We start from the raw sequence: 21,487 nt of genomic DNA, 5'->3' as shown, positions 1-21,487 counted from the left end.
TTTTTTTTTTAACATGGATGTTTCAATTCATCATTTAGGCTTTGTGGTACAGAGAAGGGCTTGCTGTCCCCTTTGCAGATATTTAGCTTTAAAAAAATGATTTAATCATCGTGGCTTTGTGTTCAGTGTTCAGTTTTAACAAACCACATAACATCATGCTTGAAGTGAAAACAGCGCAACCTCACGGTGTTGATTCCTTTCATTCATTTATTCGATCATATTTACAAACAGCCGGAAGTGCAGTAAATCTAAAATATAATCCATATCTACTGTACATTGCATTTTGGTTTGCAAATTGTTTACAGAAGTATGAAACTACTGCTGTAAAATAACATTTCTTAGAAATTAAGAACAAAAGACCACAATCATGATACAGATAAGAAAAAACTAAAACAAAGAAACTTACCCATGGGCCTTTGTGCTTTGTGCACCTATTTGTTAAGTCACATCTCATATTTAATCAGGTTATTACATTATTGTGTTGCCCCCAGCACAGGTAGCTCTTAGACATATCAGGCATCTTGGGGGAGAAAAAGCAAAAGCTAAGTTTTGGAGTGTATAACCATGTTTGGCAGAGTACTGAAGCCCACCATATACATTTATACAGATATGCACATTTCTTTCAGTTTCTTCTGTTTATTTGGTCTAAGATTCTTCAGTGCCCTTAGTTTATACTTTTTCACTACTGGGAGACCAGAGAGAGACTACCCTCAGTCCTAAACAGCAGGATTAACAATCAGCACAGTGCATAGTTCACATTTTCTAATGTTCAAAATGATGTGCCAAGTGTATGCGGTGCATTCTGCGAGTCCTTCAAAATAAATGCCGTGCTAAGAAACCAGCAATTCACAGCCTTACATCTACATGTCACTTCAGAGGTGAAAAAAGAAAGCAACACAATAGATGGTGTTGTCAGATACCAGACAGACTTGAGTTGTGAAGGTTATGAGAAATCATTGAACCTTCTCTGCCTTCTCTCTCTTTACTTTGATATTAATCCACCTCAGTAAAAAGAAAACTTAATTAGCATTTCAAATTTGGAGCCAAAACCTGTAATTATCCTACAGTCAGTGTATGTATGTCTGTCTTCACCGTACAAAAACAAACACATCAACTCCTCCTACCAACACATCTCCTTCACATGACCATTAGACAAACATGGAACTACATACCCTCTGTAATTTACAGTGATCAAATGTAAAAAGACTTGCATTGGAGGAAGTACAGTTATACAAATTCTAGCACTATGCTGTGGCTCCAGTGATCAACAGCCACAGTTTATGGTGGAAGAGGCCCTATGATGAGATACAGATACAGGCACACTGTTGGATGTGAATATACACACACACATGCACGCACGTGCATGTGCTCACACACAAATTAAACTGCTTGTATGCATACTTGCACACAGTTATGCATGCGCATACAAGGACACAAACATGGACAAACTATTCTGTTGAGGATTTCTCATCAACTTTTTCTCTGCAAAGTCAGAAATGTTCACCGATGCGGTGAGCAGAGATGGCAGATTAATGAGTTTAAAGTCTTTACCTCAGAAAAAAAAGAAAAAGGCCTCATCTGGCCTCGTTTAGTTCCCACAACCAGGAGGTCCAGTCTCATCCGCCCCACAAAAGTGGTCTTATCACATTAAGGCAGGTAAGGTGGTAGCTATGTGGCAGGGTTGGAGAGTTTATTCATTGTTCCATTTGTTTATGTTCCATCAAATTTCTAACATTTATTTATCTTCCAATAAATTATTAATCATCTGTTCTCCCACTGTAACTTAATAAGGCTTGGCCCAATCTGTATGGGGAGGGCTCCTGGGGCTGCAGTTACCCATTGAGGACGAGGAGTTGGACGCAGCGGAGTGTCCCTCCCAGAACATGGCGTCACTGGGTTTTGGGGGACTGGGGAAGGATCGTGAACTGTCATCCAGAGAGGCCTGGTTCAGGGGAGGCGGGGGAAGTACAACGGAGCAGGCGTCGCTCCCAACCAGACCCTCTCCCGAACAACTCTGGGGGGGCCATGGGCCGTTGTACCAGCAGTCCTCCCTCAGACTATCTGGCAGCAGGGTGCCTGACGGACAGCCGGTGGGGGGGCAGGGGCGGCCAGAGCATGAGGGCAGTGGGGGGGCACTGGGGGGACGAGGCACTGATGGCCGAGGAACTGGGGGGTGGTTGTTCTTTTCCACGTCGTCCAGACACTGGACGGGAACTGTTGAGGCAGCTGCAGGAAGAGAGGAGGGTGAGTGCAAGAAAAAAAAAAGGATGAGGAAAAACGAGGGTAAAAGATAATCAAATGTTAGATGTGGTTGCACAAAACTGCATTTTTCTAGTGAGACCTGCACAGACAATCACTGCATGGACTGTGGCAATGTCCGTAAAACAAGCACAAATATTAGAGGCAATTGTTCAATTACCTTTTCTATCATTTTGGTGATACTTCAGTGACAAATTTCACTGTTGATTTAGTGACACTACTAGCTTTCAGTCATCACTGCCAAGTACTGAAAGCCTTACATAACGAATAAACAAATGCTGCCTGCCTTCACGTTAGACATGTTTACAAGCGATATGTCACTTAGACCAATGGTTCTTAATATTTAGAATGGTGAGCCTTTCATGACGTTGGAAATATTAAATAAAGATTGATCAATCTGACAGATCTTAAGTGGTGATTTTTGGCTGAATGCTATAACTTTGCAAAACCCTGCACGACTCCAAGATGGTTTTTTTTAGTAAATCTGGAAACTTTAAAAAGAATAATAATTTTATTGCACTTATTAGCAGTGTTTTACTAGACAGTAAAGGTGTTTGTTTTAATGAATTTCTCTAGCAAATAAAAATAGCGTGTTTTCTGTCATTTTAACTAAATGATGTCGGCAGCACAAATGAAATGCTCTTTCCTCACCCAGCTAAACACGTCTTTTTTTCTTTTCTTTTTTTATTTAGCACTGAGATAACAACTCTGTATTTTTTTTCTTTTTTTTAACAAGTGGATTAAACTTTGGTTTCTAAAGCGGTTAAAAAAAAAAAAATCTAAGCTCTGATCTCTAACTGTATAATAGACCTCAGTGTAAAAACAGAACCGGAGTAAAAATCGCACCCTGTGCAGCGGGCGGCGAGTTCCACAATGAAACCTTTGCACCATGTAAAAGTCACCGCTTGGGAATCAGTAAATAACAAAAGCAATAATTAGATTTTGTCCTCGAGAACAAAACCTAATCAGACCTGAACGCACAAACACATTTTCTTTCATTTCATACAAAGCATATCCTTACACAAATCACATGTCCTAATCTCACACAGACACATCATTGCTTTGCTTTCAAATCATCATCTTGAGCGAATAATAAAGTTTAAATGAGAGTATCTGCTCCTGCTTTTTTTTTTTCCATACCTCTCTCCATCCACACATCTATCCATCCATCCCTCCCTGCTATGCTTCCATGAGATGGTCTCCTGAGTCTAGGATTTGAATAAAAGTGATTCCAAAGGAGGAACATTAGAAGAATACAGATACACAGTATGACTGAATAAATACATAGCACACCCCCCTCCTCCCTCTGCCCCGCTCCATTTCTTTTGCCGCTCCTGCTTTCCTCATTTCACTCCATCTGCTTCATCTAAGTTACAGGATTACCCTCTTATTCAGTGGAATAAATAGGGCAAGATTTATTTTCTTGCCATATTTCGTTCTAATTTTCACCTCCTGGTCTCCTCTTCTGACACTCCGAGGGAATCGACAACAGAGGTAATCCCTCCTAGGGTAGCATACATCATCACAGAGGGAGGGGAATGGAAGGATAGACCATTTCATGATGTCCTTTATCAAAGTGTTGGAGGACTTTGATAATATCCACAGTCTTATCACACTCTTATACAAACTGCAAAAAGAAGCAGGAGGAGAAAACTTCTTGGGAGGGGGAAAAAAAACACTCCCGTTACTGAACAGAAGCAGTTCATTAGTTTCCCTGTTGTAATTACTTCAAGTACTCATTAACAGTGTTAGATCAGCTAAATGTGTTTGTCTCTCTATTAATTTACTCTGTAGTTACATCTACATACAATTGTTGCAATTTGTTTTCTTAATCTTTCATCATTTGTCCTCACTTCTTTAATAAGTTGCAAGCTTTTTTCAGGGGCTTGGGTAAGAACTGCATGTGTGTGCAGATGTGACGTACAACAACAACAACAACGTAGGGTTTGAGTTTTTCTTTTTAAGAGCCCTCTATGGGAGGTGGACTCTGCTTTGCTAATATAATGGCATGGGGAAAAGAATGAAAAACACACTGAGGTTAAATCAGATGTAAAGCAGATCAAATGTAAAAGATTAAATAAAATATATAAATATTGGGAAAAAATGAAATATGATAAGAACAGGATAAACATTCAAGAAAATGTCAAATAAAACAAACAAAAATATTACCTGGTTCCTAAAGGGAATGATATAAATGTCAATTATTTTTAGGGTAAAGACATGAAGAGACTGAATACATTTTGTATGGTTGCTTTTAGGAGGTTCATTTAGGTGGCGACCTACACAACAATGCATTAATGCTATAAAGGAGACTCCTCACTGTACAGGAGCTGAGGTGGTGTGAAAAGGACACAGTGGAGCACAGTTGATTATCACACGCACTAAAACAAACATTAAGCATGGGATGATTTGTATTCAGACACCAACTGTGGCGCAATCCTGAGCTCACTCACATTTCTGCAGATGTGCCTCACCTTGTCGCGTCTCACTGATCAGTGGCCTGAGTTTCCTAATCAGGCCTGTTTGGTGCTTCAGCTCTGAATGGAGACGGCCGACCTCAGAACACAGAGCTTTGTATGTCTGCTGCATGCTCTTCTCCCTACACAATAAACAAAGCATTTCACTTAAATGCAAGTTTCCTCAAAGCTGGTGTTAGAAACACCCAACTGTCAGACAGGATCTTGTGGTAAATATCATGAGCAGCTATAGAGTACGCTCAGGAAAAGGAAATATTTTAGAACAATCTTATTCTGAAGTCAAATTCACCTGTTCACTGAAATTTCACAATGCCAAAATGCCACCCATTATGTCAATTTTAGTCAAAAATTAGTGGATTAAATGTACATATAAGATTAATCTATTAAATAAATTATAGACATACCAAGGTGATCATGTGCTTCTTTGCTGACACAATTAATATCAGTGACTACAGTCAGACAATACTTAAGAGGAAAAACAACAACAAGTACTGGTTGATTTGATGCTTAATCAGCCAATAACATTATCTGTATTACAAACAAGAAGACAAAATAAATAAAAACAGTGATGTATTTAAGGATGGCAACACCTACAAAACACTCTTATAAAGATGCAAAATGTATCAGCACTTGTTTTGAGTCCTAACACCTGCCTCACACAGCAAAAAACATGAACAGAAAGCCTATGGTGGAAAAACTAGGTTTTTGTGGTGCTTAAAATAATTAAAAAGGTAGACAAATTATAACATTTTCTTTCTTAATAAATGTTAATAAATAAATTCCATACAGACGTTAAGCATGTCAAAATTCTGGACTTAAATTTGACTTGTGTTGAGCACCCAAGTTTAGGGTCTAGCTCTTCATATACTTTTGAGGTTACCTCCACATCATGCTGCAGACATGCATGCAGTCTATGATGAGCAGATTCATAACGCTGCACCCTCCTCTAGTGGCCAAACAGGACAAGTACAATTGAAACTGTGGCCATACAGAGCACTGCATTCACAAGCTTTAGCTTTCAAAGCAAAGACATAAAAACAGTATATTCTGTAGTTTCGTGTAAACAGTGTTCCTACCTGATTCTCTGTAGTTTCATCAGGGCGGATCATTTAAAACTGATTTTTTTGCTTAAGACTGTGCTTTAGGCAAGACTTCCCATCTATTTACAGTTGCTTCGTAACTACAGGTTACAGAAATTATGGTTGGGCACTTTTTAATGATATTCATAAAACACTATACCTTGCATTATACTTTGCATCACAGGTCTGGTCCAAGTCTGGTCCGTTAAGGCCATGCGGCTCCCCCTAAAACAGAGTTAAGTTATGCAAAACAGAGAGTGGAGGTGCAGTCTCTTGGTTGTTTCGGACAACCCTCCCCCCCAAAAAAACCAAACAAATCTGCATCCTCCACTCCACAACAACTCACACTTATGTCCGTCTGTCTTTTAAGAGTTCATCTCCCAACTGTTAAAGATGTAGCATACCCACCCTGGCTTTGTCTTCACTACTGTGTTTCCCAGTGTCACCCTGTCTCTCTCTGCCCTAACACCTCTACCGATTTCTCCTCCTTTTGTTATGCGACAAGAGCGTCTCTCATCTCAAGCGCCCCCTCTATCCTGTTCTCTGAAACTCCTTCTTCCCTGTTTCACTCACCGCACTTCTCTCTAGTAGCCGATTGTTCTCCAGTGTCACCCTCTCCAGCTCTTCCTGCAGTTTGTGGATCTTTAGCTCAGTGTTGATCCTTTCCACCTGCCAGGAGTCCTGAGAGCTGTTCAGGCTCTTCATCACTGTGGACAAGCACGCAGAAAAACAGATGGAATTTGTGTTACAAATGGTACAAAAGGCATAATTAATTAAAGACACTGACTTTTACACTTTTAGCAACCAAATATTTTAACATCAGTTTAATCATAGAGCAACATTTTACATTTACATTTTCATAGAAAATCATAGGTAGTATGGAAGTAAAGGAGAATGGCACATGAGTCAAAATACTCGAGCCTGTCCTGTATTTAAATTGTACTTGAATCAACATATATGTTATATATAACCACAAAAAAACCAAATGTACTTAAGAGTATTGCAACATAAAAATGTTATCATATCATATAAATCAGGTTGCTGGATTTTTTCCCCTACTGACTATATGACACTATTTATTCTTCTAGTACTGTATTAGATAAAAGTGTTGAAATAAATGTAATTGTTACTCTGTTACTAATCACATTCTGGATGTCAAGGGTTCCTCTCAGCTTTAGGAGGATGTAAGTGTACCCTTTGGGATATTACAATTAGTTCTCATTATTTGAAAATGATACGATTTTGCTGGTTTCGTCAGACCTTCGACATTGCCTGCAATGGTTTTCAGTGTGAAGTGGGTAGGATAAGAGGCTACCAAAACAACTGGTGTTTGAGTAAAGAATCTGAGAACCGTGCCATGTTCATGACTGAGCATAAAATGGATTGACAGAAGGGCTGGTGCTGTGTCAGATGTAATGCAGGGGATGCTGGAATATGAATGACTGTTAACGCGCTCTAATGGCCGCAAGCTTCCGTTACAGAATAAGAGAAGTTACTTTCCTCTGAAGGGTGGCTGGTTAAGCAGGTGGGACATCCAGATCGAGAACAGACTGGAGTATCTGCAACTCTACTCCAAACAGGTGCCAGCTGAGATTTTTCAAACTTCTCATCAGGTTGTCGCTTCGAGGTATAATGGGCACACCCAACTAGTAGGTGATCCCAAGGTAGACCAAGAGCTCATAGAAGACATTATATAGCTTCTATGGTCTGAAAACATGTGGGAGAGAGGGACGTCTGAACTAGCTCAAATACTCTACTGCTACCATGGTTTAACTCATGAAAATGGATGGATGGAGATATTTTAAAGAGTAGATTATTACTTCGATTGTCCGACATAGCTAATTATCAAACAATTTCAGTCCTTGAATTTAATATGATTAAAATTCAGGAACAGGATTCTTTTCCTTGTATTTCATCCAAATCTCATGTGCTCTAAATGTCCACTATCTGTTTCATCAGAGGACAGAACCATTTCCACTGAACAGTTCAGAGACAGCAGGCCTGTGTACTCTACCTGTACCTTGGCTGGTGTCCATTTCTGTCCTCAGCTGAAGCAGCTCCACCTCTTTGGTGTGAAGCTGCTCCATCAGAATCCTTTCTCTCTCACTCGTCTCCCTTTTCTGACAGAGGAAAAAAAACAAAAAAACAAAACAGACAGTGAGCCAAAGAGCATGAAGGTAGAGTCAGTGTATTTAAAACAATGTTTCAAACTCTTACTTTTGCAGTCCCAGGTGGGCAAAAAAACCAAACTCTCTTTATTATCCTTATACTTGAAAATAAGCTACTGTCAGGTTTGGAAGACATTAAGCCTTTAAGCTTGGCTGCACTGTTAGTTTATGAGATGTTCAGATTAATCAGTAAAACGCACCAGTTTGTTAAGCTCCATCTGCAGGTCCTCCTTCTCTATATAGATACCTCGGTAAGCACTGAAGGCCTTGTTCACGTACTGGGGCCCCTCTGATGAATGAGCATCTGGCCTGAAAAGCTACAGTGGTGAAAGAAGAAATAACAGAGAAGAAAGTAGAGGAGAAAAAAAATGTTCAATTTAAAATGTTGCGGTAGGAAGTCACTTTCCTCCCACCACATCCTATCTTGATGGACCAAGTGCTGCAGCACATAAAACTAAAACTGACAGATTTTAAACAAACAAGCTCGTGCTCTGCCCACATGTTGTGCCCAACTTTCGCTTCGGTCTGCAATCGGTATTAAGACCTTTGCTGTTCAAATAACTCACTCTCTCACTATATCCGTTTACTGGATCCTTTGTTCTTAATTCCAATTTCAAGAGCATTCTTCTCTGCTGAATATGAGCACAGTGTTTGCCAAAGACATACTTCTCCAGACCGCCTTTCTTTTTTAAACAAAGCACATTTATTTCTCATTGTTGGGTTTTTTCTGTTTTGACAACAGACAAACAATATTAATGATGCTGACATGCATACACTCCAAGAGGTTATTTTTCTTTTTTTTTTTTTCTTTTTTTTTTTTTTGCAGTGAGATATTAGTATTTTGTGTTTGTCCATCATTCTGAAGTCGTGCACAATAGAAAAATCATTCATCTTTGTTCATAGGTCACCCTTTGTAAACATTGCTCTCTGGTTGTTTAGACAGCATGATAAGCTCTATGTTCTTAAATTTTGTCTCTCTCTCTCTTTTCTATCCCCATCTTCCCTTTGTTGTGCCATCCTCCTACTCTTTCCTACTCTATTCTTCCATCTATACCTTGTCTTCAAGCTGCTTCACTCTCTTCTTCAGCAGGGCATTGTCTCGCTCTGTCTCTCTCAGCCTCTTTTTGATGTCCTCGTATGCCGTGACCAGGGCAAAGTGGGAGGCGACCGATTCGTCACCGGCACACACCGACACAGGACTCTCAGCAGCAGTGGTGTAGGCTGTCTCATGTTTAAGGATGCAAATGTCATCATCCACTGCTGGGGAATCCATACCTACACAGGCCATATTCTGAGGCAGATAGAAGACCTGGGGGATACATGAAGAACTTCTTTAAATATCCTATATTTGTGTGAAGAAAAACAAAGTCAAACTATATTAGATTTATTATCATATTAAGAAATAAATATTTTCTATATTATCCAACAAACAGTCTACACTGTCAACTTGTTCTATTCATTCATAAGGCATTTAATGTCTGTAAGTAGAATTCTCCTAACAGTCAATGGTCTTTTTAAACCACAGTTTCACAAAAGAAGAAAGCCCCGCCAGAGGTTGACATCAGAAAAGCCCTAAAGACAACGAGAGGTTTTTAGCATGCAAAATCAGTTTGTTCACATATTGCATGCAATTTTGTGCTGGTGCTTCCTATTACCCTTGGGCACTTGACACTGGAATTACATGATTTTGATTTAACACCAGGGATGAATGTACTTGGAAGGTAGGTCCTCTTCAATTACCAACACTGAACAATAAAGGAGTCAGATCTGTAATAGTCTACAAAAGATCTACCCCCCAAAAAAGGCAATTTGCAATGTGTGATTTCCATAACATGTACATAACATTGTGTACACTAAGTTTCTGGCCTATGGCTTTGAATGAGAGGCTGAAAAAGAATTTATCAAAAAGAAACTTTAACTCTGCACATTTACAAAGAAATATCTCACACTGACTTGAATGCCTTTGTTAAAGGAAGTGCCAGCAGAGCTGACTTCCAGGAACGATATGAGTGTTTCAGTAAAGCTACTTGACATTTCCCCCACACCCTCCTGGATAATTTCTGCTCGGAGTAGCTCGGTTTCAGAGACGGTGCAGCTTCTTGATGATGTCAGCATGCAATGATGCAGCAAACACACAGGAGCCAAGTTTTTATCACTAAAGGCCTAAGCCTTTAGAAAAATAAGTTTAAGCAGAGTTACCGAATAGGTTGATAGACCCGCGGAGATGAATAGAAACGGAGAAATAGAGAGAAAAAGGAAAACTGCTGACTTTGACGACAGTCGGCATGAAAGCGAAAGCGACCCACAACAAGTACTTAAAAACGAAAGTGGACGTGAATCCAAAACAAGGCAAGAAGAGCGACGTAATTCCGTTAAGACTTCTCCACTTAAAACAGGAAAGCTAACAGCTAAAAATCTTATCTCAGCTGAAAAAACACAATCTTCCACACAAAGCGACAGCAGAAAACATCTATAATCGTTCTGAAAACAATCAATGAATTTCGCGTGTATACAAAGCTAACGTTACGCCGTTAGCTTCCGCGAACAGTGCTGACAAACACCAAACAACCCTGACGTCCGGTTGTGAAACAGCCAACAATAAGAATAACACAACAATTAAGCAACGGTCTTTAGAGAAACATAAATACATATCGACAGCTCCGCGCATCAAAATGATTGATCTATTATGATGATAACGGCTAGCTATGCTTGGCTAACGTCTTCTGGCTAGGTGCAGAAAAAGGATACGATTATTTTTTATTCTCGACTTTCAGTTACCGTGTTAAACGCTGTCCTCAGTTAGGTATCGACTGACCACATAGGACTGTCATTTAATTTGGAAAAAACAAGAGCTGGTTCAAGGAGAAAACAAAGAGACAAGGCTCGGCACTGGTGCCGTGTCTCGACCGAACTGACAGGTGAGAAAAACAAAAACTTCCGGGAGTCACTCCGCTGCTCAAGTCCTTTCAAAGTAAAAGCACAGTCTTAAAGAGCGTGTGCACTTTCTCACACACTGTTACGATCACCATAGCTCCCATTATCCTTTCCTCGGTATATGCATACCACACGCTTCATGAATTCTGCCATAAAAATATAAATATTTGCTCCATGTTCTATACTTCCAACCTTTTATGTTTCTCATATGACTCCTCCATTGTGAAACCTGGCCCCACCTTATCATGCGAATTCCTGAGGTCAGATGGCCCAGGATGTGAGTGGGCGTTAAGGCGTCTGGGAAGGGATCTCAAAACTGGATTATAGATGGCAGAGAGTTGGTGTCGTAAACCGCCGCCTCTGTTCAAAGATGGTCGCTCACAGTGGACATAGATGGATTCTTTCACTCCTCTTTCAAACCATCTGTCCTCTCTGTCCAAAATGTGAACATTGGCATCCTCGAAAGAGTGTCCTTTATCCTTAAGATGCAGATGGACTGCTGAGTCTAAACATATCACATGTCACAGTCGAGGGCAGAAGGCACTTCCTCTCCCCTCCTAAAATCTCCAGCAGCAAATGATGAAGTATTTGCTGCAAGTATCTGAAAAACTGAGATTTAGGGCTTGGTCTAGAAGGTGCTTTGCCGCTTCAGGACCTGGGCATCTTGCTGTAATTAATGGAAGCATGAATTCTGTTCTCTACCAGAAAATCCCGAAGAAGAATGTCTGTCCATCAGTTCATGTGCTGATGCTCAAGTACAAATGTATTACATGTTTAAAAGTTGAATACAAATTTAATGCCACAAACTTGAGTTGTCATATACATCTGTGAGTTTATGTGTACAACAGTATGCACATGTGGTCTGTGCATGTACACACACATTTTAATCTAAAAAATTTGCTGAAATTAAAGTCAGAAGCTTTCTCAGAATGCTGACTTTTTCCCCAGAATTAGTTTTTCTCAGAATTCTGACTTAAACCTCAGAATTCTGAGAAAAAAAACTCAGAATTCTGATGGAACTCTGACTTTAATCTCAGAATTTTAACCTTTTTCTTAGAATTCTGACTTTTTTTCCCGCGCAGAAGTCTGGAAAAGAAGAAAAAAAAAGACCTGCTGACTTTCCCCACCCCCAGTGGCTCTTCTTCTTCTTCTTCTTCTTCTTCTTCTTCTTCTTCTAAAATCACTCTTTAAAAAATGTGGTTTGTATTTGCTCCAGGTACCTTTTGTTGTAATATGCAATATATACAATCTGAAACAGGTAAGTGTCACAGATATGTCAAAAAAGGAAAGAAAGAAATCAGGTAGTGTGTGTATATTTTTCATGGCACTATATTAATAGATAAAGCTAAAACTTGGCACATATTTTTACTTGTGGTCCTTATATTGATTAAAAATTAGCTCTCTATTGTGTGTGTGTTTTTGTGTTAAAAGGACAAAAGAGTACAGGGACTACTTGTTAAGCTAAAGAATGACTTAAGAAACAGGCAAGAAAACAAGTAATGCCCTGAACCATGTTTAAAGGTAATAGTGAACAGGCAATTATTTCACGAGTAGCACGAGTGTTATAGCTAGGGTTGCCGAATCTTTAACTATCAAATAGCACAATGCACAGTCAGCTGGGCATAGCGTAAATATGCACTGTCCATCCATAATCTTATAACAAAAATACTGTAAAATGTTGGTTTTCAGTTTAATCAATACCTCATGTAAAACAATAAAGACAAATACAGTAAATTATAACAGAAGTCACAAGGGCATTTCCTTTGAAAAATAAGCAAAAAGGAAACAAATACTGTAAATACAGTCTTCATTTACCCAGCTTATTCTACTACGCAGACCAAACAAACGACCCCTTCTTTTCACTAATCACGTATTACTCCACACTTGTATGCGGGACAGGCCGTCACTGTATGGAACGCGAAGTACGATTGCGGTCAAATCAGATTTGGTATTTGTAAGAGTGCCATCTGTTGGTCAGAAAGTGACATTGCAGTAACGGTCCGGGGCATTTAAGGTCGAGTAAGGGACAAACCAATGACAGTATAGAAATCAGTTTTGCGCATTATACTGTGGTATCCCTTAGTTGCCACTTGCCTAAATTAGGATTATCTTCCAGTGACAATTCCCAAATATAACGGGTAAGCAAGAAAATCAAATAGTTATAATACTAATAATAAATATTTAATGTTAACAAAAACACAGGTTTGGTTCATTTTTTGTCACAGTACCTAAAACTGATTAGCTGCTAGCGCTAATGTAGCACTTACCATTAGCTTATTGCTCAGGTTCTTGATAACCTTTTGTTAAGTTTTCGTTTGTGACATACATCATGTTTTTTATATGTGGGTGTTTCTTTTAATTATAGCGATATTTACTTCTTTATAAAGTGATGCCTTTACAAGCAGTTAACCTAGTAAAAAGCAATTCCCTAATGCCTAGCAGCCCGTCCTTACTGATGTTTGTATTTTGTCAGTGCAGTTGATGGTAACTTGATGGTAAGTTGATGGTGTAGTCCTGAAGGTATCTTAAATATTAGTCATTCTCTATAGGTTTAGTGCAGCTAATTAAAAGTTTTACATAACAAGGCTTAACAGGTTGATATTCATAATCCCATCACATGATACTTTTAAAGCAGTAGATCTAGTCAGTCTGCATACCGAAAGACTAAGCCAAGCTGATCAAGAGGTTTTAACCTTAAATAGGTCCATAGTAAACATTGAAATTGCTTTATGGAAAGTGAGAGAAGCATTGGTTTTAGCCCTCATGAGTTTTATCTAAAGCTAGTAGCAGTATATGTGTAGGCTGCAATATGGAAGCGTGTTTGATTAAAATAAGAATTTGATCAACATATTGTATGGGCAGCTGTGGCTCAGATGGTAGAGCGCACCATCTATCAGTTGGAAAGCTGATTGCTCAATTCCTGATTTCTGTAGCCCACATGCTGAAGTATCCTTGGGCAAGATACTGAACCCCAAGTTACCTCTGATTCATGATCAGAGTGTGTTTGTGAATGTTATAAAGTGCTTAGGCATATATAAAATTGCTGTACGAATGTGTGAGTGATTAGGTGGATGAGACTTGCAGTAGTACTTGAAGTGTTGAGTAGAAAGGTGCTTTTTAAGTACCAGTCCATTTATTTATTTATTTCTAACTGAATTGTTTTCATGATTTCTGAAGTTGGGCATACTCCACTGTGCATTATCCTATTAACTATTAAGGTGTATATTTTTCTCTGTTCACTGTATCAGCTCAGTTGTATCACAGATATCCTAAAAGTGCTATGTTGTCTTTTGCAGTGTAAGAGAAGCTGCAAAGATCACTGACATGACATGTGAAGAGAAATCTGAGATCTCCATGGCAAAGACACGTCAGCGTAAGCCCAGCAATTGCATATATTAGCAGTATTTTTTACTCGCTTTCAGAAAAACATTTGTTTAGATTTGTTTTTTTGTGATTTGAAGAAGAAAATGTTCTCAAGATTCATTTAACTGTCATAATGCAACACAAGTGTTGTTTGTAACTGCGTGAGTGGAGGTGGTATCATAAATACATCTCACAATTAGAGTTCTCTTTATTACAGGCCACTAGATTGAAATAAAGATTTCTTTGCTGTCCATGAGATCAGGATTTATTTGAGGCTAACACAGTTACATATTTTTTTCTTTGTGGCGTTTGAATGTTATCCCTATTCCTGAGTGGGTTTCCTCACATACTCCAACTTGCTCCCACAGTTCAAAGACTTGTGTGTCAGGTTAATTGATGAGCCTAAATTAGACAGAGATGAATGGCAGATAATATGCTTAAAGTGTACAGAACAGAGAGCATTGCATGATTGTATGATTAAATGTGGCTTGTAGTCTAAAGTGCTCTGAGTGGTCAGTAAGACTAGAAAGACTTCCGAAGTGAAATTGTTAAAAATCAACTAGTAAAAGCATTGTGGGTATTAGTAGTGGTATCTATTATTGAGTATTTGCATCAATGTCATTACAGTGTTGTCAGAAGCTCAGTTACTTATGAGAGACATTGAAGAGATGATGAATTGGTGTGCATCGTTAGATCTCTCCAACCAGAGACAGCAAAGAATGGTATGTTTACAGTGAACCACGTGACTGTGCTGCAGACCACAGTCAGCCCAGAATCAAGTATTTTTATTTGTCAAATCTCAACCATATTCCTTTGAGGAAACTTACCCGGCTGAGTTTACATAATGTTTGTCTTCTTTGTTTCTAACCCACTGTCTTTCTGTTTTTAAATGGGTTTATTTGTTTAATTAATTTAATCCTGTCTCTATCATACTTAATGAAGCTGATACTATACTTCTGTTATAACAAGGTCACAAGTGGTCAGGTTATGAGTTCCCTATAGTTGCATAGCAACCCAGTTAATTTCTCTTCTTAGCTGCAAGAAAAGGATATGCAAAGTAAATCTGAATTGCCATTAATATAAAATATATTTGACACAGACGTTAACCGTTTCAGTCCATTTAGTTTCACTTTAGGCTTAGCCTCTGGACATCTCTTACATTGTCTTCCATTCCTTCCATGCACTCTAAGCACTAGACTAGACCCTCCTGACCTCTTTCCCAAAGTGCCACAGGGGGTGACGGATAAATAAAACTTTTTGCCAGAACCACTGGGCAGAATCAGAAAAAGAATTCTATTTGCTAAACCATAATATCTTTAATGCATGTCGTTCTGATTTAGGAGCTGTTATTTCAGTGAGTAGATTTACAGCAGCCTTGACAGCTGCATCAATTTCATCCGCACGTGTTGCCAGCCTCAGCCCCACCTACAAATGTAACGATTGGCCCAATCGTTTCAGGAAACAAGACGACCAGCGATCCATGAGAGACTGTTCAGTCTCACAAAAATAAAATTTGAGCTCCAGGTTTCTACCTCTAGAACCTAATTAGCAGGAGTGAGGACTCCCTATAAATAATTTTTCTCACAGGACAGATATAATAGTGTGTGTACGCACGCACACACACACTAGAAAACACATAAATGAATGCGCAGCTTCTGTCTATTGCAGCTGTTAACAAAGCACAAAGGATGCACAAATGACCTTGTTATTATTTTATGTGCTGAGGCATAGTGTGCACAGCACAGCCTTGTGTGCATGTTGTTGTTGTTGTGACAGAATCAGCAGGAGTGTCGGGCCAGCATAGAGGAGGACGGAGAGACCTTGGTCATAGAGGGCTTCAGGTTTGAGAGTGCAGCAAGCAGGCAGGAGCTGAAGAGGCTGAGTTCACAGGCTGCTGCAGGAGGATGCCAGGGTGACACGTGACTGACTTCCAACTTTGTGAGTCCATTATGCAGGCTGATCAAGGTCGCATGACTGACAGCGGTAGAGGAAAAAAAACCAACATAACACATGTTTACTCTTATATATATCTCTGAAGCCATATATATGATCTAGTATAAAGAATACTTACTATTTTAAGGAAAAGTGTTTCTAAATATTTTCTGTAAGACTATAAATTTCCATTTATTGTTGGTTTTTAAAAAAATATCTTTTATTAGTAGTTTGTCTGCTTGTTGTATTCAACTGTGGTGCATTTAATTATAGTGCTGGACATTTTCCCCGGTATGCAACAACACGCTGTGAATGAGAGCTGAGGGGAGGACATGGTCTGCTCTCTGATTACACGGAGCTTTTAGGCTGTTCAGTGTCTTTCCTGTTTATACTATAGTGTAGCTTGTGAGTGCTTTTATTATAGTGAAGTTTCATAGCTCACTGTGCTTACTAGTACAGCTGGCTTAACAAAGTACTGTATTATAAATAAAATATTACATTGCCTTTCTTGGACATCTAAGAGTCATATTTTTGTGTGTTTTTAATCCATGGTGAAACTAGTATTTACAAACCTTTATGATGAGTTTATAAACTTGTTTTACTACTTTTTGTCTGTAATTTAAAATATATATTAACATCATTGTATTCATTTCAAAAGGGAAAGGGCTGTAAAGATAATTGTTAAAATTAGTTTATTCACTTGGTTATTCTTAAATATTTGTGTTATCTATGTTTTACCTTACAGTTACCTTAGTATTCTTGCAGAAGCAAATGAGGTTACAGCTCAGGTCATTATATATTGTTTGACTGTACTGCGTCGGACAAACCAGAGCGCAGTGTCCTGCAGAACAATACGCTTTAGCCATTTATTATCTTGTCAAATCCCCTAAAATGTCGAGGGCTTTAGGATTGCAGTCCGGCCTCGTAACGTCTTTCAAAAGAAGCACCATCACTATGCTGACATTGAATTAAACATGAAAATCTGCAGTTTGTCAAATATATTCTGAAGCTGGTGAATCCATTGCTCTGTTCGTGGTCGAGAAGGACTAGAGGCTGTTTGGCTGCGACGTGAACCAACAAGACCTGGCAGAAGAATAAAAAGTGTCAGAGCATCAATGTAACCAATTCACAAACTCCCAATTAGAATGTCAGATGAACGATTAAGCCCAGAAGTTTACCAAGCATTAACATACTAAACAGACTGACATAATATATGCAAATAAGGTCATTATTATGCATGTGCTAGTTCAGTGCCCAAATTAAGTCCTCTTTTGGAGCACTCGGGATATGTTTGCAAGCACCAGCTCTATGACAACATGTTATAGAAATAATGGTCACTTGAAAAATCTAATTAGCTCTACATTTGATTGTAAGCTGTATTAGTCACTGGAACATGAAGAAAGCTTGAATTAAAATTAGCAACTGAAGCTAGGGAGAGGAATAGAAGGCAGAATCTAATCGTGGATTGTTTGGACATGCGATGCGCAGACATGCTGACGAAAGCATCCTGTAATCAGACTGAGTGGCATAAGAAGTGGTGAAAAAGCATTTAGCAGATGCTGAATTAGTGATGACTGAAGTTACTTTGTTGTTTATCAGTCTTGTGTTTTCATCCTTAAGTGCTGCATGAATTATTTATGTTTCAGCCCACGTAATTGGTGGGAAAACAAACAACAACAACAGAAAGAATGGGGAAAAAATACCAGACCAGGAGAACACAAGTATTAATCAGTTGTGTGGTCCTTAATAAATTTTTCTAACTCTCGGGACTTTGAACCTCTTCAAACTGTTGCTGCAGCTGCTGCAGCCCCCTCTTTAAAACGTCTTGTAAAGGAGCCATGGTGCTTTATTGCTCCGTGTCTTTTTGATTGCAGTTGCGGTTTGTTGTCGGCTGATCTTCTCATGTCTGTTTTTCATATAAACATCTGCTCTCAATAAATCTGCACTGATGAAACCACGAGGTCTGAACCAACAGCAGTTGCCTGCTATGCACACTTTCTGCCAGAAGGGGATGCCGTTTCTTGTGATTTTATGTCATTTGTCCCCGTGTGTTAGGCACTCGAGTGATTACAGCGAATGGCAGCATCTGTGGAGGTAATGTGCCTGAAGGCTGGGCCCTTAATCAGTTGTCTTTTACAGTCTTTATGCCTGATATAGAAATAGTAGAGAGTAAGGTATGCAGAATACATTCATCTTTGTCCCTTGGCAAAAAAGAACAATTTCACCTATTATTAATCACCAGTGAAACGCGTGTGGATGGTAGGTCACAGTAGACTCTCTCTGATCTTTTTCTCTGCTATATAACACCCCATCAAGTACCACTGCACTACTGCAGTTAAAGTTAAGATCTATGATACCAGCAGTACAGTCATATTTCACAGTGCTGAACTAAACTGCACCAACACTTACCCCGCTTATTCTTTTCTCTCTCTGTGTTTCACAACACTGAGGAAGTTTGACAGCTGTGGATTGCATGCAGTGAAGGCTTATCGCCCATCAGCTATGTGTGAAGCTGCACTGGCAGAACTGGTGTAAACTTTTTGGGGGCGAGATCTGAGCAGGAGTTCTGGATTTTGACAAACACACTTGATGAGAAAATGGCTTGACCAAACATTGCGTATTCTGTGATGTGATGCTCAGCCTCCAAATCGCCATTTGCATGTAGCGTTCAGGGGACCTCGATTGTTTGGAGCATTCTTGGCAACCCACAGGGTGTTTTCATATTGTGTTTTAAAAGTGCACTGAACTGAAGTGTACTTGCCTGCTTACTGATTCATCACAGACCCTGAAACTGTGCCATGTAATCAGAAACTGGCCTTCTTTACACAGCGCAGAGGTCAGCCATATCCAAGGACCCTGTATGTGTGTTGGTCCTGCAGAGGACATCCCTGTAGACTGGAAGAGCATAGCTGCAGCGGGGCATCCAAGGCCCTTCCTTTGTTTTTGCTGAGCCAATTAGAGAGAGATAGCATCTGCTGTGAAAGGAGAACAATGGCTTGTTCACTGTGTTTGAGTTTATGTGTGTGAATAAAGTTTGTGTGGGTGTATCTGTAGGCTAGTTAGTGCGTGTGTGTGTTTGTGTAGCTACACTATATGAGCATGTGGCGTGCTGAATAGTAATGAGAGAGGAGTATTGTATACAGCAGACGAGAGGAAACAAGAAAGTGACTGCCTACAAAGTATGACAGACAGCATATGGCTTCATCTACTTTGATTCAGTTAACACACACACACACACACACACACACAGCAAATCACCAGAGAAGCACATATAAATTGAGAAGACTTCCTGCATTTATGAGTGAGGCACATACAATGCTTGTAATTAAAAAGTCACTGTTGCTGAGTGACAGTCTGCCTCACGCGCAGTCAGTTTGTGTCCTCGCTCGAATTTCTGTAAAACTTTTTGACAGGAAGTGCGGTGATGATTTCACAGTCGGCCGTAACACCCCCATCTATCCAAAGAGCCTAGAGGTCCTTAACCCCTACCTGCTGCTATCTTGAGTTATGCAGTTTGATGGCTCTTCAATTCTAGGTACGGATTAACAAGCGAGATATTTGAGGATGTGTGAATGTGTGCGTGTTTAGCTTGCTAGCACCCCTGTCTTGGCCAGCCGGCTCCACCATATGGCCACATTTATCATTTATCTCGCTATTCATTAAGACTGCCCTTGCTGGGTGCAGAAGCACTGCTGGGTGCCTCAGCCTCACCTGCCTCACCTCTACAGTGCTGTGGACAATTGACCGCAGTCCACTCTAATTTTGGATGTGAATGCTGTAAAATGAAATGTCCAACCCCTTTTAACTTAATCTTTTTTTCCACTACAAGCAAGCTGTTTATCCATCAGAGGAGAGGGCTCATTAAAGGGCTGCATCAATATAAAAATAAATAATCTAAATACACAATTTTATTGCGCTCAAACGTCGAAGGATGCAACAACAAGCGAACATTTGTGGACAGTTTAACACAGGAGTATGTTATGAGCTTGAAAGTCAATATTTGGTATGATCAGGCACAGCCTGAGCTCTCTTAGGCAAGATTTCTTGTCTTAAAGTAATCTGTAGGAATAGTTCTGCAGGCTTCTTGAACCTCTGGGGAGACCAATCCATGACTAATGGTGTTCCTTTGTGTGTGTGTTTTTAATGCATTTATGCTTTTCCTGCATTGACAGTGTGTTTAGGGACATGGTGAAAAATGAAGCCATTGTCAGACAGATGCTTTCCTAGTGGTTTTGCATGGTGGCTCAAAATCTGATGGTACTTTTTGTTCATAATTCCATCAATCTGGACAAGATTTCCAACACCACTGGCTGAAATGCTGCCCCAAACCACGAGAGAGCCCACACTATGTTTTACAGATGATTCCAGACTCTCACTGTTTTATCTCTCCCCTGACCTCTTCTGCACAAATTTAACCTAAAAATTTCAAATTTCGATTCATCACTTCGTAAGACCTGTTGCCACTGATTTTCAGTCAAGTTCTTGTGCAATTTTGCATATTTCAACCTTTTCTCCCTACCCTAAGAATGGCTTCTTGATAGCCACCCTCCCACTGAGACCATTTCTGTTCACTGGCTTCAGTGAACACTAGATGGATCAACTGAAGGGCCAGATACATCTCTCAGTTCCTGTGCCAGGTCTATGATCTTTTTTCCCCCCTATTTCTCCAGAACATGACTTTCACATACTGTTATGCCAAACAGTCAGCTAATAGCTTTTTTAGAAATAACCTGTTAGTACAAAAATATTATGTTATGGCTGTCAAACTGTGTTATCTTTGTCATTTTTCATAGATTCAGCTAAAGAAATTGGAACAAATTACCACTTTTTGCAAAAGGCTGTTAGTAACGAAGCGCCTGAAGATACAACTTAAAATTGGTTCTTTGCTAAGAGGTCTGTCATGTGTAGACACAACGCTGGTTCATCCCTTAAGGTGGGTGCCTTTTTTATGCATGAATGATTCATAAGTCATTGTTAAAAGACTTAACACGAAAAACAAACACACAGAGAAACCCTTAATCCTCTCAGAATGGTCAGATAGAAGGACTGGACTGGAAATAAGCAGCCAATGTCCATGAAAGGCAGTAAACTACTGTTCTAGACTATTTTGAAAAAACACACAATCTGGCTTCTTAGAAGCAAAATAAAGAAATGAGAGGTGGCTCAACACTTTTGCAAACAAACAACAGCAAACATGTTGGTCAAAAATAATTGCGAAACTGCACATTTCTTTGGGCCTGTAATGTTTATGCTTTCAGTTTCCTGTGTAAGAAAT

General features: G+C 39.5%; 1 protein-coding gene and 1 long non-coding RNA gene across 5 annotated transcripts; one reads left to right on the top strand and one right to left on the bottom strand.

Annotated features, from left to right (window-relative positions):
- Positions 1-187: 187 nt before the first annotated feature.
- azi2 (5-azacytidine induced 2) lies at positions 188-10,926 on the bottom strand. Its single transcript, XM_026184988.1, is given in 10 exon segments — positions 188-2,098; positions 2,100-2,132; positions 2,135-2,226; positions 4,734-4,858; positions 5,976-6,040; positions 6,389-6,522; positions 7,830-7,935; positions 8,184-8,300; positions 9,038-9,292; positions 10,762-10,926. Coding segments are annotated over 9 exon segments (1,221 nt in total). The 5' UTR covers positions 9,272-9,292; positions 10,762-10,926; the 3' UTR covers positions 188-1,783.
- A 1,947-nt stretch (positions 10,927-12,873) lies between these two features.
- LOC113032462 (uncharacterized) lies at positions 12,874-16,710 on the top strand. Of its 4 annotated transcripts, XR_003273879.1 has the most exons (5): positions 12,874-13,055; positions 14,214-14,290; positions 14,908-15,002; positions 16,057-16,218; positions 16,486-16,710. It is a non-coding gene; the product is annotated as an uncharacterized LOC113032462 (long non-coding RNA). The 4 variants fall into 4 exon arrangements; XR_003273876.1 differs by having other exon boundaries at positions 16,057-16,710; XR_003273878.1 differs by having other exon boundaries at positions 16,012-16,710.
- Positions 16,711-21,487: the final 4,777 nt, after the last annotated feature.

The sequence above is a fragment of the Astatotilapia calliptera genome, chromosome 11 (genome assembly GCF_900246225.1).
Source record: "Astatotilapia calliptera chromosome 11, fAstCal1.2, whole genome shotgun sequence".
Taxonomy (NCBI): domain Eukaryota; kingdom Metazoa; phylum Chordata; class Actinopteri; order Cichliformes; family Cichlidae; genus Astatotilapia; species Astatotilapia calliptera.
Note: the sequence above shows the minus strand (reverse complement) of the source record. Positions and strands in the feature narration are given on the sequence as shown.